This window comes from Manis javanica, chromosome 16 (assembly GCF_040802235.1).
Source record: "Manis javanica isolate MJ-LG chromosome 16, MJ_LKY, whole genome shotgun sequence".
Classification (NCBI taxonomy): Eukaryota; Metazoa; Chordata; class Mammalia; order Pholidota; family Manidae; genus Manis; species Manis javanica.
The window spans coordinates 22,162,696-22,190,116 of NC_133171.1; the positions used below are offsets into that span (position 1 = coordinate 22,162,696).

General features: G+C 42.3%; 1 protein-coding gene across 2 annotated transcripts in view; it reads left to right on the forward strand.

The window, feature by feature from the left end:
- LOC108398747 (uncharacterized) overlaps window positions 1–27,421 on the forward strand; it is a 180,174-nt gene that overhangs the window by 122,983 nt on the left and 29,770 nt on the right. The window contains exons 10-14 of one of the 2 annotated variants that reach the window (XM_073224823.1): window positions 227–316; window positions 505–627; window positions 2,612–3,287; window positions 11,818–12,059; window positions 22,693–22,758. In XM_073224823.1, coding sequence (XP_073080924.1) covers window positions 3,276–3,287; window positions 11,818–12,059; window positions 22,693–22,758 — 320 coding nt within the window. In that variant the 5' untranslated portion in view covers window positions 227–316; window positions 505–627; window positions 2,612–3,275. The remainder of the gene's footprint in view (window positions 1–226; window positions 317–504; window positions 628–2,611; window positions 3,288–11,817; window positions 12,060–22,692; window positions 22,759–27,421) is intronic. The other variant, XM_073224822.1, reaches the window with a different exon arrangement.

Sequence of the window (27,421 nt, forward strand, 5' to 3'; positions counted from 1 at the left end):
CTGAAACAACTTCCCAGACAGATGATGTCACCTCCATATGACATATGCAGCCTGAGGTCAGCGGAGTGGCCGCTGGGCGAGGTCACCCAGCTAGGGGTGAAGCTGCGATGGATGCTTTTCATGAACCCGGGACGCCCGGCTTCCTCCAGGGGCCTTCTTCTCTGCCCAGGCCACCAAAGGAGTTGTGGGTTCGTGCTGACTGGCTTCCTTCCTGACTTCTCTGCAGTGATACACGCACAGACGTTCTGGGGACTCAAGTGTCGGCACATGTGGAAAGTGAATGAATGGTGCTGGATTCCGGGATTATTTTGAACAGGTAAGAAGAGGAGCACGTGGCTACGTGACTTGCCGACAGAGGAGCCATTGGGTCGGTGTGGAGGCTGCCATTGCTTCCTGCCCATCTTTACCAGAGAAATGTCAGTAGAAATATTCACAAGAGTGTGTATTTATTCTGTGCTGGCGAAACAGCCTATTTATTAATCGAACCATTTTTTTTCCCATAAGACAGTTTACATTACGTGGATCAGGATGCCCCAGCGTGGAAGCTCTAGGACACGATTTCCTTAGAATGGAATGAACTTTGTATGCAAAAGGGTGGCGTGATCATGTAAACTGGGAACTGATGAGGTAAGATGAGCAGGCAGGTTGACTTCTTGAGACTTAAATACCTTAACAAGCCCTGGCCCAGGAAGATTTTAGGATGCGTTTCTCAGACCTATTTGACCCAGAGGTCCTTTCCCTGAATATCCTACTGGGCTGGCATGCAGGAGGGTCCCCTGGGAAACCGCGCAGAAGGGCTGTCAGCGACGAGGCCTGCGGGTGCCCACGCGAGCACCGGGACGCGGCCCAGCGCACACGACGGCCTTGGGCTTCCCGGTTCCTGGAAGGCGGAGTGTCTCCTTCTCTCAGGCACCTGGGGTGTGAGGCATTTCCCGTCTTCGGCTCCGTGAGACCCACCCGCCTCGGTGCTGCCGCTCTGCTGTCAGAAGTTATATTTGCAGGTTGATTTCCGAAACCTCAACTGTGGTGCCGATTAAGGAACGAATTCCTCCTATGGGATTTTCCTATTTTCACCTAACAAAGATACTGAACTATTACTATGACAAAGACTGTCAACTTCATCCACGTGCTTTTTCTTCAATTTCTACAAAATACTTCATTCTGAAGCCCTAAAAGCAAATAATGGCTGTTGAGCAGTAGGAAGTGAATTTTGCAGGATGCCTCCCAGACGTCTCTGTGGGATGAAGCACTCGTGTCCGAGCGGCCGGGTGTGGGGGCCTCCAGCTGCTCGGCGGCCTGGACATGCGGGAGCAGCCTCCCCAGGGGCGTGACCCACTGCCAGGGGCGGGTCATGCGGGACAAGGGGCCTGGCGCCTGCCCGCTCTCCTCCTAAGGGCTGGTCTGCCCCCAGGTCTCCACGTGAACCCAGCTGAGTCCTTTAGTACAGGTGCGTCCTGATTTGGCCTCTCTCTCTGCAACCCTGGCTCCTGCCCTCTCCTCAGAGGTGTTGGTCCCCAGAGTCCTGATGGACAGACTTCCCGCACCCACATTTATATCTCACAGACTGCTTCCTGACGGGGAACTTAGGGCATTGTATTTTTTAGAATCTAGGCCTGCATGGTGTCCCCAAGCATGGAAAAGAATGGACCTTGTAAGGCTGAGCTTGTGTCTATTTGAGTCTGTGAGCAAATATCTGTAGTCTAAACACCTGAAAGTAATGTCCATCTAAGGGGCAGCATCCAAAATGCTTTTGTAGAGGAAATCTACTCCTTGCTGCAAAGAGAATCCAGAACATAAAGCATTATACTGTGTGTGACCATTACGACCTCTCCCAGGGAAGTGGACTTGGCTCATATTGTCAATTATTGCACCCCAAATACTGGGCCTAAACCAGATGTGGAGAGGAGGCGAAGCCAGCCTGACGATTCTGGTGGCCTGCATTTGTGCATGGAAACGTTACCTTAGAGTCTACCAAACTTTTGATAAGTCAAGAGTCTACAAATCCAGAGAGGGTCCAAGCGTTTGGAGAGACCCCGCGGTTACGTGGGGAGGGCCGAGCAGTGGCAGGAGGGCGAATGCGGGAGGCTGACGGGAGGGAATGGGGCCATTTGGGGTCATTTGCTTCAGATAATAACAGCTGCAAAATAAAACCCTCTCCTTTCCCTGCTCCCCCTCTGTGTGCATCCGTGGAACATGCTCTTGTGTGGGCTCTAGGTACATTTTCATCCTGTCCTAGGTAGACATTTTATCCCCATTTTAAAGATGAACAAACTGGTGTTCACAAAAATGAAGTAAACTCCCCAAAGTCACCTAGCTGACTCTAAAGCCACATTCTTTCCATTTTCTGTTTATAATGGGAAGTGTGTTTTGTGCTCATTTGTAGCAAGATAATTAACTGTTATTTGTATTCAAGAAGTTTCAATTATTTAATCCAACAGATTGTATATTACTCTCAGTGTACCAGTTAGGTTGAATTTTGCCTAATATATTGATGAGTGGGTAATTCCATACTTGGACCCATAGTTAAGAGAAATAATGGTAAAAGCAATAAAAATTTCAAAGGAAATTCATACACTAATGAGCCTTTTTTTGGGGTTGTTTCTTCCTATAGAATAACCAAGCATCTTGGAAAGAAAAATGAAAATGATTGCTGAATGCACTGGCTTGTAAATGCCCCCAAAAAAGAAGGTACCATAATTACTCCATTAAATGTACTGAAAATATTTGTCAAGTTGATCATTGAAGATTAGGTAAGTTAAGTTGGCTGCCACAGTCACTGAGTTTATTATTGGCCATTCTCTTCAGAGTTTAAAAGAAGTTTGGAAAAACTCAGAATTACTGTGAAAACTGTCCTGTTTCTCTGGGTTCAGAATATAAGTAGCTATGGGGATAGAAGGAAAACTATTATTTCATCTTTATATCATTTCTAGGACTATCTCAAGAGAGAAAGAGAGCATTGCATCTAAACAGAGAGGGTGAGGAATACAGAAATACAAGGGTTTTGACTTCCATTCCCTTGGGATCTACAATGAGACCAGGGCATAAGAAAAGCTTTGAAAATGACTCATGTTCACACCTACCCAGTCTAGGATGAAGTTGGAATTGTAAATTAGCTCGCTTTATTTTAGGCTAAAGTAAGTAGTTATGTTAAATATTCGACATTAGCGCTATTGCTGAATCGCGCAGTGAATTGGCAAAACGACCATCCGGAATATGAAGACCTTTGTCATCGAATCTCCGACCTTTAAACGTGAGGTCATATTACAGACGTTCGCATGGACTTTAAGGTGATCAGATTCTCTAAACTCATTTTAGAAATAGGTGTTTCTGAAAATACTCATCAAAACTCATCGAATTGTTGTTTATTCTATTTTAAATACATTGATGGAGAAGCTAGTCAAAGGAATCCAATGATGATCGGGAAAATAAGAAATTCATTTGAGATGTTAACATAACTTTCTGAATTTATCTAGTTTTTTAATATGAACCTAGTTAAATCACAATGCAGCTCACTGTTTTATTATAACTTCTTGAAATTTTTCATGTCTAATGTATGCACAGGTGAGTGAACCGTCTGTCATGCTGTACATTCGTGGGGCTGTGGTGGCGTCTCGCTGCATTTGGGGGCCACTCCAGGCGGCCTACTTGGGTTTGATGGGGAGAAATGTTTTCACCAGTGGATGAATTGCGGTAGCAGATATTTACATTCAGACATACCAAAGGCATTATTTTTTCTCTGAGAAGGGCACTTCAGTGTGAGCAGGCGTCCCTTCTCTTGTTCACTGTGTCAACAGTGATCATCCTGTGCTGACGTTCTCTGAAACACGCATTTCTGGCAGTTAGACATTACGAGGCAGTTTGCTGTGTGACGAATTAGTTGCTGACTAACAGTTCAGATATCTCCATGTCTTTTTCTTTAACTGTCCCCCATCAGTTTCAAACTACTAATGTCATAGTTACTTAATGGGTTACTCTCAGGGGTAAACATGTAAGAAGGGACAAGATAGAAAATTCTGTAGCATGGAAAGTTAATGAGAAACTGAAAGGAGCTTTAGATATAACTAATTTTGGTATATTTTCATTCATTCTTTAACAGTAAAAATAATGCATGTCACAATTAAATATTGAATATTATAGTGCATTTAAAAATTTTATTTATTTCGTTACTAATTCATATGAGTAGAATGGCAGAAGAAATGAGAAATGTCTCTCTTCTCCCTTTTAAAAATTTACAAGTACTGGCAGTTGGACAATATCCATCATATCATAGATAAATTTTCACAAATGCCTAGGGTGCCTAAATGGTTTTCTTGGCTTCACTGGAGATGGCTGGTAATTATAGATTTGCTTTGTTTATGTCACCGTATTCCTATTATGTTAATATGTGTGTGCAAATTAGTTAGTAGTTTAAAACCTATACATACTTAAGGTACTATTCAAGAAGATATGTCAAAGAAATAATCAATCCTCCCAAGTTTCCTTCATATGCTACATCTATAGCTTTTCTTCTTCCTTCCTAATTACAACCCTTAAATAGAATTCGTGCCTCATATCGAATTTACCGAGTATCATAATTCCTCCAGGTGGTAAAGATACCTCGAGACAAGTGCTGGGCATAGAAGCCACAGGGCATAAATCTGCAAAGAAGTAAAAAGCTAACCTTTGCAAACAATATGGCTTCTCTCTCACTTACCAACTTTACATTTCCCTGTATGGCCCCGGAAGATGACTGGTTAGCCAGAGACGGGTAAGATTCCTCAAGGGAGGAACAACCTAAGACAGGCACAGTCGCAGGGGGGCCATCAGGTGAGAATTTGGGGATCAACAGAGGTGAGGCTCAGAACCTCACCCCCCCTGCTTTGAGAGAAATCTTCTGCATCCGTGGATGTCTTGCTGCCCTTGTCTAGCCTGGATTAATACTTAGTCCATAGGCACACACCTGATCATCTGATCATCTACATTTGCCTTCTTACAGCACTAAACTATGTTTTCTACCTTTATCTTGCATCTACCTACCACTTCAGCATTTTATTAAAAATAAAAATAATAATAATAATAGGAGAAATGTGGGATCAACATATAAATCAAGTACAAAAATCAAATGAATATTCATATTTGACCTGATGGTTTATAGGTCATATTGCATGATCAAAACCGAAAGTTTCTGTGATGCATGCCCTTGTACTGTTCACCATGTAAGAATTTATTCACTATGTAAGAATTCGTTCACCAATTAAGAACTTGTTCGTTATGCTTCAGAAGATTGGAGACTGACGAGAATTAGGCTTGAGATGGATTAATGATTGTACATTGAGCATTGACCCCCCTATACTGAATTTTATTGTTGTTAACAACCATTTGATCAATAAATATGAGAGATGCCCTCTCAAAAAAAAAAAAAAATTTACAAGTACTGGCACCTCATTTATTCTATAAAAGGCAATAGCTTAGAGCATGGTATTGGGGTTATATATGTAAATATTTAAACAAGACAAAATTTTTCTTAAATAGCTTTCATTTTAAAGAGATGATAAGTAGATCACGTTTTTTAAGGGAGTACCGAATAAAAATCTGCTAGCCCACTGCGGAAGCGGGGACGGTTTCCCCCTCCGAAGGAGGGGATGGGGGCAGGCGTGAGCTCCCAGGACCTTCCAAGCGAAGCCCAGAGCCCCAGGGGAGGAAGGGGCTCTGACATGATGAGCGATGCAAACACCCGGGCGTGCGGGGCATGCTGACTTCTCCAGATTTTCCCCTCTGAAGCTTCCAGAACAGCTCTGTGAGAAGGTCAGGGCACCTCTTCTCCCTGTCGCCCACATTTGGCCTTCTCCTCTGTAATCTCGCCATTCCTGTGGCCGTCCTTCGGGCTCAGGGCTGCCTTAGAGGGCGCCCTGGGTGTGGGGTCGTGCTCCCTTCTGGACCCCGGCCCCGGTCCCTCCCCACTGCCCGCGCTGTGATACCCGTCCTGACCGGGGCTGTGGAATCCCTCCTCTCCAAACATCCGCCTGCCGCCTTCCCATCTCTACTTTTGTAAAATTCTTTATGTGATTTTGACATGCATCGGATTTGCTAAGTGGCCTGACGTATTTAATATTCACTAGATCCACCTGGTCTTCTGTGTAAATGAGGCCAAGAACAGAAACCTAGGCAAAGAGCAGGCTATTTAAATAAACAAAATTTAATGTAATATTTTAAGGAAAAATCCTCAAATCATTACAAGGGCATTTCATACTTGATGAAGGGTTTGCCAGCGTATTTCTAGTTAGGGAAATTTTGAAGTGAAATGCTCAATAATGAAATGCTTTCTAGAATGTTGACTGACAGGTTTTGACCTGCTAATGAAATTGGCATAATATTTTAAGGAATTATAACTGATCAGATGGAATAATGAGACCTGGAGTTAAACTAAATGGAACAGATTACATCATAGATAGAGTTGAATTTCTCATAAAAGATATCTGATGACAAAGTAATTACCAAATAATCATGTAGTAAATTATATTTTTTAATCTCTACCAGTGGGAAAACCCTATTTGCTGATTAGCTTTCAACTTTGTTAAATAACTTAAAGTAAAATTAATCAGCGTGTCCAAATCAGATTTAAAAAAAATTGAATCCATATGATGTGCTAGAAGAATGAGGATGGATTTATTAATTATCCTAATTCTTAATTATCTTAATTAATTATCCTGATTCCACTTTGTAAGTTCCAGTCTCCACCAGTCGCTCTGCTCACCAGCACGCTTGGTAGGCTGAATGTGGACGGCTATGGATCTGTCACTGCGATAGCAAGAATTCTGCGTTTCCAGGACTTGGGAACTGCCACTGCCACAGACACACATTTTTTACATTAAATACATGTTTATGAAATTCCAGAATCAGGGGAGAAGGAACCTGACCGAGCAGGACACCGGGCCCAGCGGGTCGCTGATGCCGCACCCCACCCCCAGGGCCTCGCCCACGGCCTCCATCCCCAGCTGCGGCCTCGCTCCTGATGCCGCCGCCCCGTGGGGCTGCCGGTCCCTTTCCTGCGACTCGGTTCCCGGCCTCTGCGGAGTCGCTGGACGCGTCCCCCTGCTGAGCCCGTGGGCTTCACGATGACCTGATGCTCCCTAGCTTTGCAGATGGGATCGAGTTCAAGACCTTGAAATAAGGAGATTGACCTGGCTTATCTGGGTTGGCCCAGTTTATTCACAAGCGTCCTTGTATCACGAGAGGGAGGTGAGAGGTTGGAGCCAGAGGCGACGTGAAGGCCTGACGGTGGGAGTAGCGGAGAAGGAGGGACAGAGCCGGACAGAGGCCTTGGGGGGCCGTGCCCCTGGCTCTGTGGACGGAGGGGGACGGAGGGTCAGCCACAGGGCGGCAGATGCCTCCGCAGTTTGGAGGCGGGCATGGGGGCTCAGCCCCAGGGCCCCCGGGAGGGTGTGCGGCCCTCCTGGCGTCCTGTTCTCGGGTCCCATCAAACCCGTGTCCGACCTCTGACCTCCAGAACTGCAAGATAATACTTTTTTTTGCTGTGCACGACCAAGTGGCGTTGGGCACCGACACACAGACTCTGAGCTTCCACTACGAACACAGCACTTACCCGCCATCTCTCTCCTCCCCACCAGCAGCTTCCCCGGCCCCGCAGCTCCTTCCCAGGCACCGACAGTCAGCCTCAGACAGCAGCCCTTTATCTCTTTCCTTTCAGCGTCACTTGTATTAAAAAAAGGTTTGTCTCCGTGCCTGGAATGTGGTCTGGCTCCAGCCCGACCAGCGCGTGCAGCCCCCCGGGGGTCCTCCTCACCCTCGTCACCCTCCTCACCCCTTGGCCCATGGCGCCTGCGGCTCTGGGTGGCATGGCCGTGCCCTCAGGGGCCTGGTCGCCATGAGGCCTGTCTTTCTGGGATCTTCACCCAGCTCTCTCCCCTGCCCGCTGCTCATGTTTTGGTAGATGGCTCAAGTCTGTTTTTTTTACTTTAATTTTTCCTTTCCTTATGAACCCTGGGCGATCCCATCTGCTCTCATGGTTCAGTTTCCAGTTCCGAGCAGACCACTTCTAGCCAGACGCTCCCAGCTTTACTCTTGAATTCCAGATACATTCACCCATCAGACACGCCTGCCCCTGTGACACCTGGACACTCTCAGTGTCACCTAGACCTAGGGAGGTTCTTCTCGTTTTCAGCGTCCCAGAGAAGTAAGAGGGAATTACCCTTGGCCCCTGCATCTACTGACCCCCCGTGTCCTGGGCTTGCTGGGGTCTATCTTGTTAACATCAAAAATCAAATTAATCTTTGCACCCCACAGAGCCTCCACAATTTGAAAGGTCATCTCATCTTTTCTCTAGAAGATGTAAAAAGCTTTCTACCATAAACTTATCTCACCTCCAGACCCACCCTCATTCTGTAGCAGCATGGCATTCCTATAGCTAAGTCTGATTATGTGTCTGCCTTGTCTAAGATTCCACCTATATTCATGTGCCACAGATAAAATGGACACTTCTTACCCCTGCCTCTAAGGTCTGCTCTGTTCCTCTGGCCAACTTCCCAGCCTCCCTCCTCGCTGCATCAGATATCTGCGTTCCAGACACAGAGAGCAGCTCCTTATTCACTTGACTATATGTCTTTGCACACATTCCTCCTAAAATGTGTCGACTTGTTAAGCTCAAACATCCCCCTTTCCTTGAACCTCTCCTCAAGTTGCCAGAACCAGCCATTAAATACCGTTCCAGATCACTCTGTCCCTGTCTGTATTACAGCACGTAGTGCCTCGTGGGTAATGTCTAGTTTTTGTGTTCTGTCTGACTGGTCTGAACTCTGTAGGGCACACTGTGTCTACTTCACATTTGCACACCTAGTACCTAGCACCATGCATAACACCCAGGAAACACCAAGTAGATGTACATGGATAAACACTGAAAACAGGTGTGAGCCAAAGACCATGTAGTGATTTCCTGCAAAATGATACTCAAAAGGTCTTTAAGTAAAACTAGGGAAAGCTGTGGAAGGATTGATCATTGAAGGAAGCAGTGCGGTTGGCGTGGTGGTGGGAATAAAGCTCAGAGATCTGCCGTTCCTCGCGAGGAAGGCCCCCCACCTTCCCATAGGCGGTGCACATGGGTGGGTAGGATTCTTTCTGTGTTACATGGGATTACAGTCTCTAAGGAAAAATAGTTATTGAACAGGTGGGCAGAAGAAGGGACTGCAGAGACTCTGATAGGCGTGTGTACTGGGTAGGACCCGAGCACCCTACAGAGAGAGCGCAGTGAGTTCCTTGTGGGTTAGGTAAGGCCTCCTAGCGGAAGTAAGTTAAATAAAAGAGTAACATTTTTGAAGGAAGAAAAGCAATATTAATACCAGAAATTGTAAAATACAAAGTGGGTGATGCACTAAGTCGGGTGCTGAGGTTTTGGTGTGTTCTCCCTTTCGTCAGCCGGCCCAGGACATGTCATGATCATGTATGTGTATTTATATATATCCAAAAGCTGTCTTGTGATTGCGGGTTTTGTTTATCACAGACTGGTGCCTCTCATTGTTTTTATTAAGTGGCCACACTGAGTTTGTGCCTGGCCAGAGGAGAAATCAAAACATTTCTTTACAAACCCTGACCAATTGCGGTGGGAGGAGATGAAAGCACGGAGTCAGGTGAAGTGATGGAGCTCCCACTGGGCCCAGCATCGTTTTATAGAAAGTTTAGGCTTTGTTCTTGTTCCTGCGTTCTCCAGGAATGTGATCGAAGGCATTTAGATCTCCCAGGTTCACACAGTTTGAAACTGACAGTCCCCTCAGAGCACAGATTCTGAAAACTCTATGGGGCATTATCAGAATACCATCAGTCAATTACCATTGTAAACTAAACAAATATCCCTGGTGACAATCATTAAAATTCATGCAGATAATTAGTTCAATACCTTTACTCTGTAGTTATTTGGTCCCATTGAGGGAAAATTAATTTACATGCTGACAGAAGTTTTTAATAGTTATTGCAATTTTGATACACAATGAGGCTAAGATGTCACATGCATTTGATATGGATTTTTTTCCCAGAAGGGTACATCTGCTTAAGGAAAAGAATCACTGTTACACATAGTGAAAATCAGATGGTTTTGAACTTTATTGGGACAAGTTTGAAGCATTACTTGTCTTCTTCATTACCGTTTTCTGAGCTGTTCTTAGCTTTTGTCCATTCATATTCATTTTATAATCAGCTGGTGAAGATTCTTTGAAACTGTGTAAGATTTTTATTAAAATTGCAATTAATCTATAAATTTAAAGAATTTGAAACGTTATGTCATTTGCTGAACATGGTACACATCTCCATTTGTCTTCTATTTGTCTTAATAGGTTTTAAATTTGTCTAGAGAAAGGTCTTACAAATTGTTTTTAACTGTATTCCTAGGTATATATTTTTATGGTTGCTGTAAATAGTGTCTTGACCTACTTCATCCCTATCCTAGAAAAGCCTGTCTGAGAATTTTTAACATCTTTTTTTTTTTTGGCCCCAAAACAACTTTTAAAAAAAAATTAATGTATCATTGATATACAATCTTATGAAGGCTTCACATGAGCCACATTGTAGTTACTACATTCCCTCTATTATCAAGTCCCCACCACAAACCCTATTACAGTCAGTGTCCATCAATGTAGTAAGATACCATCATTATTTTAAATTGCAAAAATGACCAGAACTAAGAACTTATTGACCAGAGAAAGCATAAATAAATTATGCTGGACCCACACAACAGAATATTGTACATGGATTACGTTGAGTGAAGAACAGTATATGCAACAAGTGAATCTTAGAAACAAAATGCTGTAAGAAAAATAATTTCAGATGCTACATGCAATACATCATTTTTATAAGCTCAAAAATAAGCAAGTTGAATATATAACATTTTAGTGATACATATATGGTTAAAGTGTTTTAAAAAACAGAATGATGAACTGAAAGTTAATCATAACAATTACGTTTGCAGACAGTAAGACAGGATAGGATTAAGGAGGAGCAAAAAGTAGCTTCAAAAAAGAGAGATAATACTCCCATCTCTAGTTTAATGGTGGATCGTGTGTGTTCGCTTTATTGTTCTGCTTCAACGGTTACATATATCTTACATATACTCTCTGGATGCATCAAATATTAGATACTGTTTTTTAAGTAAGAGGAATAGCTCAATGGCTTTTAAGAAGGGTTAGGAATTCACAAATAAATAACAAATCACTAAGAATTACTGTAAATCCTTTTACTATTAACTTGTAATCCTCTTATACAAGGTCTGTGAACAGCAAATCCTTGGAAAGAGGCTTTTATCAGCTTTGTGTACAAACTTTGTAAGAACACAGATGGCCTTAGACATAACAAAAAATATGTTTTCTTAATACATTAAATTGATTCAGCAATTGAAAATATGATACTCTGAAATACATGAAACATGGTAGTATATTATTAGAATCTAAGCATTACATCACTTTCTTCAAGTCTTTACAAAACTGAGACATTGTCAGTGTAGCCTGCACCATCTTACTAATTACTGAAAACTGCTCTCCCCATCCCCTAACCCTGATCTTTTTTTCTTCTTATTCATAGTATTTAACGTCTTTGACCATACCGTTTACTTAGGATATTTAGTGTTCAATACCCATTTCCTCTCCCTAAAAGGCAGTGTGGGAACGAGGTTCTACACTGGCCGCCTCGTCTCCTGGCCTTCTGTGTCTTGGTGAACTGCTCACCCCCTTTGAATCATGGGTGGTCTGTGTGACACATGGAATACCAGGGAAGTTGCTTTGTATGACCCCCAAGAATAGGTCATAAAAATATTTCAATTTCTACCTTGTCCTTTCTCAGACCATTTACTCTGGAGAAAGTGATCTGTCTTATCATGAGACTCAAGCAACTTTGTGGAAAGGGGCACATGGGGATGGATTAAAGCCTCTGACCAACAACCAGAAACACCAGAAACGCCTGGCCAGCCACGTGAGTGATGCACCTGACGTGCAGATTTCCAGCTCCCGTCACTGGCAATGCCTGCATCTCTGGCTCCTGTTTGACCACAGCCACGTGAAAGACACTTCCCTAGAATCACGCAGGTCAGTCGTCCCCAAATGCTGACCCACAGAAACTGGGGGAGAGAGTAAATGCTTATTTTAAGCCAGGAAATTATGATTTAAAAATAAAGCCACAGATGTGATTAAAAAAATCCTTTGTTGACACCTGAGAAAGATATAGGGTGGTAACTCAGAGAACCATTCAGTTAAATAAAGTTTTATTCTCATAGCCTCAGCCTAAGCCAAAAGATAGGAAACATGTTATGTTGAAGAGGCTTATGGGTGTGGCGTTTGTCTAATGAGATGAACCTCAGTAGGATTCATAAGGGACCAAAGAAATTTCAGGAGACATAAAGACAGAAACACTGCCAGCTTGATCAGTAAGGGACCGGGACAGTACAGAATAAAAAGAGGGATTTGGATCACAGTCATTCCACACAGAGGAAGCAAACTGATAAAACTCCTCATCTGAAGCCACCTACCTTTCCTGGAAAAGAAAGCATGACTGGAGAGGCTCAAATAAGGGCCAGAATTCAGAATAAGGAACTGGAGAATCATGAGCTGGATTTTAGTCCTAATGAAGGAACTGGCCACGTGTGCTGTGTGGGATTTCAGAATCGCTGTGGGCCAGCGACTCGAACGGGCCCGGAATGGTCCTTCTTTTTCCATGGGAGAATTTATAGTGGTTGTCCTTTAGCTATCCGAGTATTTCATGTTGCGGGTGTGGTGGACAGGTAACTCATCGCTCTAGTTCACAGGTGTTCCTACTGAGAGCTCAGAACTGGGTCCGAGGAGTGCCATTTGCACCTGGACTTGGTGTAGATGTTGGATTTGGGGCTTTGACTGATGCTTTAAGGAAATGAGAATTTTGGGGGCCTTGGGAAAAAAATGAGTGTTTTATACATGAGAAGAATGTAAATCCTGGTAAGCTAGGGAGAAGACCAGGATAGCTGGCCTGCAAACTGGGCCCCAGTGTCCTCAGGTTCTGCTGTGCCCTGTGGAAGCCCCACTCCTACTAGATCAGAGCTGGCCTGGGACACTGTCACAATAACAGACGGCTTATGGCTTCTAACGTAGGCAAGTGGTTTTGTTTTGTTTGCCAATGTTAATCTTAGGTGCCTAGAAGAGTTCCTAGTACATAGCAGACATTCAATAGTTATTTACTGAAAATAAAGAATAGATAAGGTTGACATACATTTCATCACAAAAATTATTTTGAGGTATTTTGTTATTCTTTTTCCTTCTGTCTGAATTTTGCCACTGTCCGTGACTTGACTGGAAGTAAGAGAGCTTTAAGGTGCCTTCCCACTCAGTGGGCAGACAGCTGCCCTGGCGGGGAGGGGGTGGCCATCATCTGCACGTCATCTGCACACCGGACCTCTAACACAGGATCTTTCCATTCTCAGCTGCCACTTGCATGTATGTAACTTCCGTCACTTACTGTGGCCCTGGAGGCTTCTCCTTTCTTGCGTGACCTTACTTGACTATGTGGTCCTGAGGTTCCGAGTTTTTTTACATACACCTGCCCTGTGGTGCAGCTGCCAATCCTGGCACCCAACTACTGCACATTTACCGCAGGTCATATTCAATCCTTAGGATCCTATGAGTCAGTACTATTAGCTCCATGCTGAGAAATGGGGACAATAGGACATAAAAAGATTGTACTAGTTATTGTCAGAGACAGAATTTGAGCTGAAGCACCTAGACTCTACCTATATTCACTATGTTCAGTGAATGTCAGTTCGCTATGTTATCCTGCCTTAGATTTCTACTCAAACACCCTGATCTCAGATGACTTTTAAATACAGTAAATCCAACAAGGGCCTCTGATTTACATTCTGAAGATCTAACTTGTCTTTCACATCCTTTGGCATCTTCTGAAGGAGGGACCTTAACTTTTTAAATAGAATACCTGCTAATATTTTACCAAAACAATGCATATTTATTTTAATATTGCATATCGTTGATGACAAAAAGTAATCCTCATGGACCAACTATGGATAAATTTCTTATTTTGTACCCATAAATATATGTATCAACAGAGCTTGACTTGTATGGAGATACCAGTTTGCTTGGGTAGTGGTTAATTTTAGTAAGGTTGTCATGATCAGAATCAAGGGCCAAGCAAGACTTTGCTGCATTGTGATGGAGCCCAAGAATAGAGAATTTATAAAATCTTTCACTAACAAAAGCTTTTTCTAATCCAAGCCAACAAAAAGTGTGATTTAGCGTACAAGTTAAATAAGAAAAACAGTGCAACCAGTCTTGACTTCTGGATGGCTGGTCATTGAATATTCTGGGCAACTTGGCTGGTTCAGCCCATAGCTCTAGACTTGGGAGGCGATGTGATTTACTGAGAAAAACAATTTGGCAGAATCATCAGATTTCATGTACTAACTTTCTATAGAAACACAGGCATATTCACTAAGTTAAGCCTTAATGACTTCCACTGCAGGAAAACAAAAACCGTAGCAAATTTTCAATGACTTAACACTATAAGAATTATTCCCTTCTTCTGTCTTATGTCTCCCTTAGGCCTGCAGGGGTGTGGGGAGACCTGATGGACACAGTCACTCAGTGGCCCAGGTTGAAGGAGCCTCCATCCTTTGTGGGTACATCCCTGGAGCTGTCATGGAAGGACGAGGGGCTCAGGGTGCTGACTGCCCTCCCCAGAGACACACGGCCCGAGTTAGCCCCAGAGGAAATACAGACACACACATGCATGTGTTGTGCTGACCTGCTGAACCCACTAACCCTGTCTTGTGGCTTTGTCTAATCTTTCTGTCAAACCTGCCTAGTGAGATTTTAAATTAGGTATGTGTCTTTCCTATTGCATTCCAAGTTGATCCTTTCTCATAGATTTTAGTTTGCTAGTTAAATTGTCCATATTTTCACGTCTTTTGTCCATTTCTGCTTTATTTTCTTGAACATGTCAATTATCCTGCAGGCCCCCAGAGACCACAGACACCTGGGTCCCCAGGGTGCCACCTCCATTGCCTGTTTTCTCTCCACTTTTGTCTTGCTAAGTAATTTTTTCTTTAATGCTAGACATAGTGGATAAAATTTTGTTGAGGTTTCAGATTATGTTCTCTCCCCCAGAGAGAGTCCCCCACCTCTGCCGGGAAGAGACACTGGTGGCCGATCCTGTGCGTCAGCTAGGTACTTGGGCGCAGTCCTGAAGAACCCCAGTCCACTCCGTGCTCGCACCTGTCCCTGCTGGGTTTGCAAATAGGAGTTTGATGTATGTGCATGTGACTTTTTCCCTAGTAGGAAACAAACTCTTATTTTTGCCTCAGGAATCATTTACTTTTCAGAGGCTTTTGCTTTTAGGTTTTCTGGCTTCCTGACCCATGATGCCCCAGTTTTGGCCATACTAGCCATGTGCTTGCAGCGGTCTGAATGTCTGCTTCCACTTTCTCTGTCCCACCAGAGTTTTCATTGCATTTTCTGTCTCCTGCAATACAAAGAACCATCAAAAGATCTCAAACAAAAGTAGCTGCAGAAGCCGGCTTACTTCTTCAATATTCTGCCTCCAGTCTTAGCCCTTGTGTTTTTCTTGCCTCAGAAGCTCCTTGCCACCGTCTGGCAGAGGGCACTGCGTTTTACTTGGCCTTTCTAGTTGTTTATGTAGGAACACGAGTCTGCTGCTCGGCTCTTCCACTGTTTCCCCAAAATAGGGAAACATATGAAATATTTGGTAAGGACTGGCAATCTCTGGCACAGTCCAAATAAGTTTTCCTTTTTCTCACATACAGAAAACTCACAATTCTTCTTCAAGTGAGGCAGCCCAATGTTCCTACAGTTTACTGAATCAAATTCAAATCTGTGATCTGCAAGAAGCATCCAGCTGCACTGTGAGTCATCTTGAGCTGGAGACACATGAACTAAAAAGATGAGTCCCTGTCTTCACTAATGTACAAAAAAATGGGGTAGGAACAAGACAACTGTAATAAACAGTCCCACAGGGAAAAGGAAGACTGGGTGGCAGGTGGCAGCCACTGGTCTGTGGGTGAGTCTGCAGTCCCCCTGGACAGCATCTTAGCACGTCCGTTGTGGGTGGTGAAGGCTCTTGATGAGGTTCTGGTCCTGCTCTGGAAGATCCTGTCTGTTCTTCCCTCTGGCTCTGCCTTCTGGCGTCTTCCCTCTTGTCTATTCTTGGCTCATCTGAGATAAGGATTGGAAACTGTGCCCAGTAAAAAGCTTTCTCAACTCATTTTCCCCCATAATTTGGAGGGCCCAAATCTGTTCGTTTAATCTGTTTGTTTAATCTGGAACGACCCAACGTGTTGGGAAGTCCAGGCTCATGCTCAGCATTCTGTGCACATGCAGCAGGCTTCCAATTTATTTGCTTCCAGTCAGTTTCATGTCATGATTCTGGAGTCAGCTTTATTGCTTTTTTATCTTGTTCCATGAGCCTCTCCCCAAATATTGGAAGCTATCGTGTGCTTTTCTGGAACTTCTGTATCTGCCACACCTATAATCTAATCTTTTTCTTCTTTCATTTTATCCAGTAGAAAAGGTCTCCTGGCTTTTGTCTCTCAAAGCCAATTTTAATCCATTCTCTTACTGTCAGAGTCTGAAAACAGAATCTTTAACCATGCAAAGCCCAGACCTCTGCCTGCAGACTGGCTGGTTCTTCCTGCGCTGACCACCTCCTTGTCATATACTGTCAAACACAACCAATGACAAGCAATGCGCATCATGTCCTTGGAACCACTGGTGGTTCAGAAATTAGCCCCCAATCAAGGAGGTCCTGAAGAGACCAAGGACACAGGCAGAACACTCCAGACTGGTCAGTGGCATCTTCAAGAAACAAACTGACTTACCTCCAAGGCTGGTCTTGGCTGCAAGACGTGTAGACCTCTGTGCCCAGCCACCAGAATCTCAGGAGTTTACAGAGGCTTAATCTGGGGTCAGTCACATACACGGCCTCATCTGAACACCAGCTTACCCTCTCAGGGCCATGTCCTTGGGGCAGTGCCCACTGTGGGAGCTGTGGGCAGAACGTACGTTCCAAAGATGGGCAAGGAGGTGCGGAGCCTCCAGTTGCCCAGGTCGGCTCACTGGTCACTCAGAGTCACGTCCTCTCCATGACCCCCTCTAACAGCCACAAGTTCAGCAGTACATCGTCTTTCTCCTATGTTACTGACGTTATCAAAACAGAGCCTAATTGCCCCTCTTCCAGCTCCTGTTAGTGGTTACCTTGCCTTATGACCTCAGGTCAGTGTCAGGTATTATAGGTTTCATCACACTAGAGGCATGTTTCGTGCTCTGTGTTGAGTTAAATAATGTTAACTGACACAGCAGACAAACCCCAGAGTTTCAGGGGTTCAAAAGAAAAAAATTTTTTTATCTGCTCATAGTTCTTTTCCAATGCAAGTTGGCTGGTGAAGGCCCTCTGCAAGTCCATCAGGGCCTCGGTTGCTGGACGCACTATGGTTTGGTAGGTGGAAAAGAGAGAAGGAGATACACTGCTCCTGAGAACTCGGCAGGGATGTCTCGTTTGCATTCATAGTCTATTAGCTAGAACTGGTCAGGCTCCAAGCTAAGAGGAAACGAGTGGGAAAAGTTGGGAAGCACATAGAATAGTAAGAATGTAGACAAGATAAATTTATAGGTCCTCCTAGCTCTGAATTTTTATGAATCTGTACTTAATCCATAGTCTATGCTTTATCAGTTTCCTTAGAGGTAATATCTTCAGAATATTGGAGGACATGATCTTCCCTAAGGGAGATGGAATGAAAGGCATCCCTAGGGTGTTTTATTTAAAAGAAGCAAAATCCATACAAAATCCATACTCTGAACCAGAGTGCTATTTTTTTTAACTTTTTAAAATTTATTTTTCTTCTTTATTGAGATAGAACTGACGTACAGTATTCTATCAGCTTCAGTTGTACATTGTGGCACGACCGCAGTGAGCCATGTCGCCATCTGTCACATGGAAAGCTGATACAGTATCACTGACTGTCTCCCTGTGCTGTGCACTACGTCCCCATGACTCACCTGTTCGTGGCCAGAGATCTCAGCCCTTCACCTGGTCCCCCCGCTCTCCTCTGTTGACCACCGGTCTGATCACTATATTTGTGAGACTGGGTTTGGTTTTATTTGTCGCTTTGTTTTTTCTCTTTTTCTCTTTTGATTCCACATGTTTGAGAGAAATCATGTGGTGTCTGTCTTTCTCCATCTGACTTATTTCACTTAGCTGAGTACCTCTGGGTCCACCCGTGTTGCTGTAGATGGCAACACTGCACTTTTTTTTATGGCTGGTTAGGATTCCATTGTGTTTTTACCGCATCTTCCTTATCATTCAGTGGACACTTAGGTTTTTTCATATCTTGGCTATTGTAAATAATGCTTTAGTGAACATGGGAGGGTGCATACATTTTTTGAATTCCATTTTCTTCAGACAGATTCCCAGAAGTGGAATTGCTGGTAGTGGGGTCACATGATAGTTCTATTTCTAAATTTCGAGAAATCTCTATACTGTCTTGTATAGTGGCTACAAGTAAACACCAGCAGAGTAGGGGGCTCCCTTTTCTCCACATCTTCACCAACACCTGTTATTTCTTATCTTTTCGACAATAGCCATTCTGACAGATGTGATATCTCATTGTGATTTTGATTTGCATTTCTCTGATGACTAGTGATGTGGAGCATCTTTTTAGGTTAGTTTTTTTTTTTTTTTTTGCTATAGAGTTGTGTGAGATTTTAATGTTTTTAGATATGACCCCTTATTGAATATTTAGTTTGGAAATATTTTCTCCCAATCAGCAGGCTGCCTTTGCCCTTTGTTGATTTCTTTTGCTCTGCAGAAGTTTTTTAGTTTGATGTAGTCCCATTTGTTTAATTTTGCTTTTACTGAATTTGCTTTTGGAGTCAGATCCAAAAAGTCATTGACAATACCAACATTAAGGAGCTTACTGCCTGTATTTTCTTCTAGAATTTTTATTGTTTCAGGTCTTACATTCGAGTCTTTAATCTATTTTGAGTTAAATTTTGTGTATGTGTGAGATAGTGGTTCAGCTTTATTTTCTTGCATTTGGCTGTCCAGTTTTCCCAATACTATTTCTTGAAGACACTGTCCTTTCACCATTGTATAGTCTTTATTCTTTTGTCATAAATGCATTGGCCATATATGGGTGGGTTTATTTCTGGGCTCTTTAATCTGTTCTGTTGATGCATGTGTCTGTTTTATGCCAGTACCATACTATTTTGGTTACTGTTGCTTTGTGATATAGTTTGAAATCAGAAAGCATAATGTTGCCAGATTTGTTCTTCTTTCTCAAGGTTGCTTTGGCTGAATATATCTTTTGTGGTTCCATATAAATTTTAGTATTATTTGCTCCATTTCTGTGAAAAATACTATTGGAATTTTGATAGGGATTGAAATGAAACTGCAGTTTGCCTTGGCTAATATGGACATTTTAACAATAGTAATTCTTCCAGTCCATGGATATAGGATATCTTGCCATTTATTTCTGTCACCTTCAGTTTCTTTCATCAATGTCTTACAGTTTTCTAAGTATAGGTGTTTCACCTTCTTGCTTTAATTTATTCCTAGTTATTTAATTTTTTTAAATGCAATTGTAAATGGGATTGTTTTCTTAATTTTTCTTTCTGATAGTTCAGTATTCATGTATGGAAATGCAACAGATTTTATATATTGATTTTGTATCCTGCAAGTTTACTGAATATTTTTTATTAGTTCTAACAATTATTTGGTGGAGTCTTTAGGGCTTTCTCTAAATAGTATTATGTAATCTGAAAATAGTGTCCATTTTACTTCTTCATTTTTCCAATTTGGGTGTCTCTTAATTCTTTTCCTTTCATGTGCTCTGGATAGGACTTCCAATACTATGTTAAAAAAAAGTGGTGAGAGTGGGTGTCCTTGTCTTTTTTCTGATCTTAGAGGAACAGCTTTTAGCTTTTCACTATTGAGTTTCATGTTAGCTGTGGGTTTGTCTTATATGGCCTCTATTATGTTGAGGTATGTTCCCTCTATACCCACTTTGTTGAGATATTTATGATAAATTGGTGTCAAAATAATGTGTAAAAATCAGAGTTATTATCTTTATCTTTTCACCATCACACTTGTCCTAGTCAGCATGTAGGGAAAGAAAAAAAATTCCAAGAATAAGAAAGAAACAAACTTGTCCTCATAAAGGCAATATGAGTGTCACACAGTAACCCCCTGACAATCTCCAGTGCAATTTTTGGACTTGATAAAACTCAAGAAATTTGTTTATGCAGGATCAACAGACACATACACACACACACACATACACACATTGATTATATTCATGTATTTCAGAAATACCCCTTTAGGAAACATAGTTTAGGAAAGTATTTAAAATACCAAAAAAAAAAGGATAAATTAAAATACATTTAACAAAAGTTGTGAATAATTTTTATGGAGAAAATTCAAAATTCTATTGTAAAATAAGATGTAAATTATTGAAAGCCATACCATATTCATGGATAGAAATGCTCACTGTAGCAAAGGTATCAGTTTTCAACAAATTGGTATATATTTTAAATACAATCAAAATAAAAATTCTGTCAACATTAGAATCTTGAAAATATCTTTAATTTCTATGAGGCAATACGGGAACAACAACAACCAAATAGAAAAACGGGCAGTTTATAGAATAGGAAATAAAAATGGCAAAAATATAAGAAAGGAATTCAATATCACTAATGAGTAGGGGAGTATAAATTGTAGCCACATTGAAATACCCTTTCCTGACCATCAAGTTAACAGCTGATAAAACGTAAGTAGAATGACAGCATGTGCTTCACAAAGATGGAAAAGCAACTAGAATTCCTATACGCTTCTGGGTTGGTATGAATTAGTTCATAGTCTGGTTATACTCATGGAGTTGATAATGTGTGTTGCCCATAATTCAGCAATTCTACAACCAGATAGGTGTACAAAGGTGCTTATGGTAGCATATTTTTAATAGCAACAAATCAGAAACAATCTAAATATAAATGTTCATAAACTGGAGAATAAATAACTTTTGGGTAATTCATGTAATTGAATAGTATATGGAATAGAGTAGAATGAAAAAGAGCTAAACATATCAATATTGATAACTCTTTCCCACACAATATGAATGAAAAAAATCTATAAGTTGATTCAATTCATAAATTTAAAAGTAAATAAAACAATACTACCTGTTGTTTAAGCATGTGCCCATATTAAATAAATACATAAAGAAATGTACAAAAATTACAAGCAGCACACTGAATTAACACAGTCACAGGAAGGGACAATAATGCTGTTGGGGAGGGATCTCAGCGTGCTGCGCCGGTACCGGCAGTGCCTTCCTTCCTGACTGCTGGGGGACAGTGTGATGTTTGTTTTATTTCCTAGCCTCTCTACCATTTTTGTATGTCTTAATTGTTCCTTAATACATGGTTGTATTGTAGGAAAAATGCAAACAGGGAAGAAGAAGAACGTCAGAGGAAGGAAAGGTGGAAGGGATGTCGGGGGCAGGAAGCAAAGCGGAGGGAGGAGAGGTCACAGCCGGGCGGACGGCAAGAGAGCTGGTCTCGCGCTCTGCACGGGTTCTGGTGTCACTGAGTTCGGGTTTCACACGTTTAGCAGCAGCATGACCTTGGGCAATTTACAGAAACCCTCTATGAATTATATTCTCATACTTGAACAGGACAATCATCACACCTACCTTGACAGGTCGCTCTGGTGATGGAATAAGGAAGCACCGGTAAGGTGCTGAGCAGAGTTCCTATCATATCTTAAGTATGTGCTTCAAGTCTTTCTATCCTTCAGGTCGCCATGCAAGTCGTAGCTCCACCCCTCAGCAGTACCTTCCATTTGGCAGCTACAGCACGTCTGGGAAGGATTTTGGTAGTTATTTGATCCGCACAGAGTCTGGGGAGACAGGCAGGAAAGGTGTCCTAGAGGCTGAGCTACTCATTCGAAGTCCCTCTAAGGACCTGGGCCTGAAAGTCACTGTCCATGTTCCCGAACCAGCGTTATTTCCAGTCCGTCATGACTGTCACCTCAGTAGGTGATGATTTCCGTGTGGACAGAGACTGTTTGCTCTGTGTCACTTCGTATTCACCGTCACACCTTCCGAGAAATCTCCCAAGAGTATGTGCCAGGCTAAAATAGGAATTGATTGATGAAAATAGCATTAAGCATCTTTGTCATCATGAATTTTGAATTTTCTTCAATTATCAATATTTACTAAGGGTTTTTTAAGCAGGGTGAAAACAATAGGGCACAACTGTACAACTTATTCGAGTCTTATCAAGAGTGGGTGAGGAAATGAAGGAATGCTCAGTGAATTCAGGGTCACAGAGCCACATTCTCGGTCTGATCTCCTATCTGTGGGGCTCATCTGCTCTTTCAAATCAGCAAAGGCATGTGTGAAAATTATTAGAAGTGAATCAGAGATATAAAAACAGGAACTCAAATACTGACTTGAGCCCTGAGAAGGAAGCTAGCACGGTGTGAATACAAAGACACCCAGTCAGGCTGAAGCACCACAGAGGTGCTTTGTCAGTGCGGAAGGAAGGGACCAGAGCGTCTGGGAGCTGCTTGAGATCCTCATGAAGGAACAGCCCCCACGCGGTCCAAGACGAGCCCCAGGTGCAGGCTGCTAACGTGTGCTTTCCTCAGTGATATAAAACTCGTTTATTATTGCAGGAAAAATGGCTTCCACAACAGCGCCCTTCAGATCGCCGCCGTGCAGAGCCTGAGACACAGGGACAGGTATGAAGACTCGAAAGATGGATTACCGTTCCTTAGGTGACCGAGCAAAATGTTCCTTAAATGACAGTGATAGAGATGAACAGGCTGTGGCACCAGGGCACAAGCAAGGGCAGAATCGATCGCCCGTGGAGGTTTTCCAAGTGGCAGAGTGGGATCTCTGCAGATGCCTTCTTAGCCCAAAAACCGGCAGTTTCATTCCTCCAGAAGGAGTGTTTTGGGAACAGAATATAAGCAATGGAGCATTAAGTGTATGTTGAAAAAATGGCACATATTCTTGCATAGATGGTGTGACTACTAATGGCTGCATAGAAATGTGGGTAACTGAAAAATGTGCAGCCAATATTTCTGTAAAGATAATACACATACTGCACACTGTGAGTGAACACACACTGACATAAAATTTTCAGACTCTACCCTAGCCTTCTCTAAAGGATTTCACATATTATTGGCATAGTAATTGGTATTTCTTATAGAAAGGCTTAAAAATTTAGGGATTTCAGGCTGGAAAACACTCTTTTTGTGCAGAGATTTCTATTATAGTGGTGTATTTAGAAATGTGATTTGACTGGTATTATGAGAAATAGCTGCTATAAAGTCATACCCTGAACCCCAACGGTGAGGAAGGGAATGTGATTTTCCCCTGTCGAGTGGGGCGACCACCCATCTCACCTCCCTGTTCTCTGGGAAGCGCCCAAAGCTCCGGTCAGTGAGGACTCGCACAGGGGCCTGGGTGGGAGGCACTCAAGCTCTTCTGCGTGTCACGCGGCTGGTTCCCGGGGAGGCATCCGTCCATCTTCATGCTGCAGGACACACCAGACATCCGTAAGCAGGTCTAGACCTGCTGGCCGCCTCTCAAGGCTTTCATTCGGTTTTCACTTAGGAAATGTAGTATTGATGTAATTTTAGGCCATGCGAAACAAGTGGCATGGCACGTGGCTTGCGGGGGGGTGGGGGGGGGTGCGCCGCTGGCATTCCTGTCCGTGCTGCTCGGCCCTGACGCCGGGGAGCCCCTCGCGGCTGCCCAGGGAGCAGCTCATGTGCGGGCAGGAGGCCCTGGCCCCCTCCCTCCTCGGAGGACGCGGGGCTGTGTCCCTGTGTAGTGAGGACAGTGCTGCTGGTCACCTGGCGGGAACTTGAGTATCTGAATAGTGAGGAGACTTGCCGTAGCTGGAGTGTTGGAAAATGTATGTTAACAAGGAAAATCGCTTACAATTCCCCCACATGGAGCTCAGATTTTTTTTAAGTTGGTGAAAAGCCTCCTTTGTTTAACAGTCATCTACTTTTTAATAGAGTTGACAATGAACATTTCTTGTTGTTCTTCACAAACATGACTTTAATGGTTTCACAGTGTTCCATTTTATAAATGTGCAGTAATATACCAAACTCTCTCAGTTGTGAATTTAGCTTTTTCCACATTCTATTCTGCTGTGATAAATGTCTTCTTACATAAATCTTCTTGAGCCTATCTGAAGAAGTTTTCTTAGGGTTTTCCCTGGCATAAATCTTTGCAGTGAGATGACTAAATATACTTGTACAAACATTTCTAGATAAAACTAATATGCATTTCAAAATTCTACTGATTTGAAATATCTTTATTGTTACATTTATTCATTTATTGTTTGTTTCAACGGATATATATGAGGTCTTTTGGTGTACAAGACACTGTGCTTAATTCTCAATAGGAAAAAGTCCCTGAATATGACACTGTCTCTCAGGGGCTTTACCTTCTCCTGGGAGAGACGCAGGAGTCGACAGCCGGCCACGGCTCAGAGATCACGGTAACACTGTGGTGTCTTTGCCCATGAGAGCAAATGGGTAACTACAAACAGTGTTAAGACTAGGGTTGCAAAATTATGAGACAGAAACAACCTTCATGTGAGGAGGAATAAGTCCCTCAGGGAAAGGCAGGTTTCAGTTGGGCAGATTAAGAAAACAGACTTTTCTCATAGTAACTGTGAGTTCTAGGGATGCAGTGGAAGAATTTCAAGATCTGAGAGACAAGTGGAGGAAGGAGAGACGGCACAGGCTGCTCTGTGTAGAGAGGAGGGTGACTTGGGGGTGTGCATTTTGTGTGGTAGCATCCACAGGACTGGGGGGCGCAGGGTAGCCCCCGCGGTGAGGCCGATGAGGTTGGTGGCGGGAGCGGTTTGTCACCTCAGGTAACCTTCCTCTAAGTAATACCAATTGCAAACTTAAATAAAAACTATAGGTCTCTTTCCTGTCAGGATCTTCCCTATGCTGTACGTGTATGATAAACATTTTAAATATAAATAATCTTACTACTTTGTTCCTCTTACCACATTTATTCGCCACCTGTTACTGAACTCTGGCGGGAACGTGTTTCCATGCCACGTCACTCCTTTCTCTCGGCTTCGGGTAATGTGTGAATTAGGTAAAAGCTGGCCTGTGCTTCTCTGCGTTTTCGGTGATGAAAGGGAAGGGCCAGGGGTGGAGCCTGCAGCTCACCCCCCGACCCCCAGGGGTGAAGACCCGCTGGTCAGCGCTCTGGGGCCCCAGCTGCTCAGTCAGCTCCGTCCACATAGTCGTTTTTGCTTTCAGCTCCCATTTCATTTTGTCCACAAAGGAATCATAAGAGAGTTTGTCAAACGCATTGCTGCAACTGAGAGATACAGTGGCTACAGCATTATCTTTGCTGTGTTAAAACGATCATGACAGTTACCCTTTGGTTAGGAGTTTGCTGAGCACTTGACTTAAATTATATCAGTTAGTTGTCATCACATTATTAGAAATGAGTCACTATTGTTATATTCATTTGACAGATAGATATTGTGGGTTAAAGAAGTTAATGATTTGTCTGTAGTTGTTCAGCCCCTGGATTCTTCTGACTCCAAAGAATGTTGCCAGAATAGCAATTGTATCAAAAAATGAACTGAAAATAAAAATACCAAAGGGCCAGTCTGTGCAGCTGCAAGTTACCGTTGTGATTGTGCTAAGTCTTTTCTCTGTTTCACAGTTCTAAATTTCTTAGTTTCTAATTCATTTTTATTCTTTAAATCTTTTTAGGAGAAAATTTTAAAAACAGTTTCCATTTAGGTAATACCGGTATTTTAAATGACTCATTCAGAAGGACACCAATGGAAACAAATCTTTAAAGAGGTTCCTGAGATTGACTAGAAATTCCAATTAAAATGCAACAGACTTACCCTTACAAGGGTTCAGGGCTAAGGACACCTCTCTGGGTGTGGGGAAGGCTAAGGCCTCTATGGCATTCCGCTGACTTAGTTATCATCATATAAACAAAAATTAAACATTTGTCATCTATGTTATCTTTATTAGATATTAAAAGGAATTTTATAATTTCCATATAAATTATTGCCTTGTTCAATTCCTTTAACTATCACTATGTAGACTGTAGCATTTTTCCATTTATTTTTCTGGCATTGTTAAGTAATTTATTCCTATTTAATAATATATGTTTAGTCAGCATCTCTTCAAATAGACAAAAAGGATGTGAAAACAGGGTACATTTAAAAATGTTTTTGCATCCCTCATATTCTATTGGACAATGTTTAGCCATAATAGCCATAAAGAAATTGTTTCAATTTGGTTTGGGACCAAGCCATATAAAAGTTTATGTTAACTTACTACTTGGAGTGCTTTTAAATAATGTAACAATAAACATGCTTATTTCTATTCAAAAATTTGAGTGAAATTGTTTTGCCCAAATTCCATATGCAGAGGGGGCTTCACGATATTCAAACATTTTTTAAACTTAATGTTGCCTAGTAAAAGAAATCTATTCTGTGTGGAATCAGACATAATCCATAGGGTATCATGAAATATATTTCATAAAATTGAGAGGAAAGTATATGTTTGTAATTATGGTGTTAAATAAGAGGCAGAAAGACTATAGCTAAATAAAAATGGGGATTCAAAATTAAAATTTTATAAACCAACTTCCAAAAACTTCCAAGTATTAAAAGAGACAAGTAAACTTACAAAGTGATTTCTTTTTTTTTTCAAACACTTATTTTTTTAATTGGAATATAGTTGATACACAATATTATGTTGGTTTCAGATGTACAACACAGTGACTCGATACCTGTGTATATCACTAAATGCTCACGACAGTAAGTGTGTTACTCCTGCCATCACACCGAGGCACTTGAGTATTATTGGTTATGTCTGCTGTGTTCCATTTCTGTTCCTAGCACCGATTTATTTTAATTTTGAAGTATGTACCCCTTTATACCCTTCACCTCTTTCACCCATCCCCCAAGCCCCCTTGCTATGGTAACCGAGAGTCTTCTGTCAGTATTTATGGGTCTTTTCTGTTTTGATTTTTTAGATTCTACATATAAGTGAAAACATATGGTATTTGCCTTTCTCTGAGTGACTTATTTCATTTAGCATAATACCGTCTAGGCACATCCATGTTGTTGCAAATGGCGAGATTTCCTTCTTTTTTATGGCTGAGTAAAGTGAGTTCTTTAGTAAGTTCAGATATAAAGGAAGTATGAGAAAAATGTGGACAGAATATCTGCTATTCTATATATAGTGCTTTCTAGAGGGGTTTTCATGAAATCTGGGGATATGTACTTTCATACTTGGAGTATCTTAGGACAGGACTCCATTGATCCGTCATATGCTAACATGCAGTGTGCCTATATCTAAGAGAAGTATATACTACGAGTAATCCTCA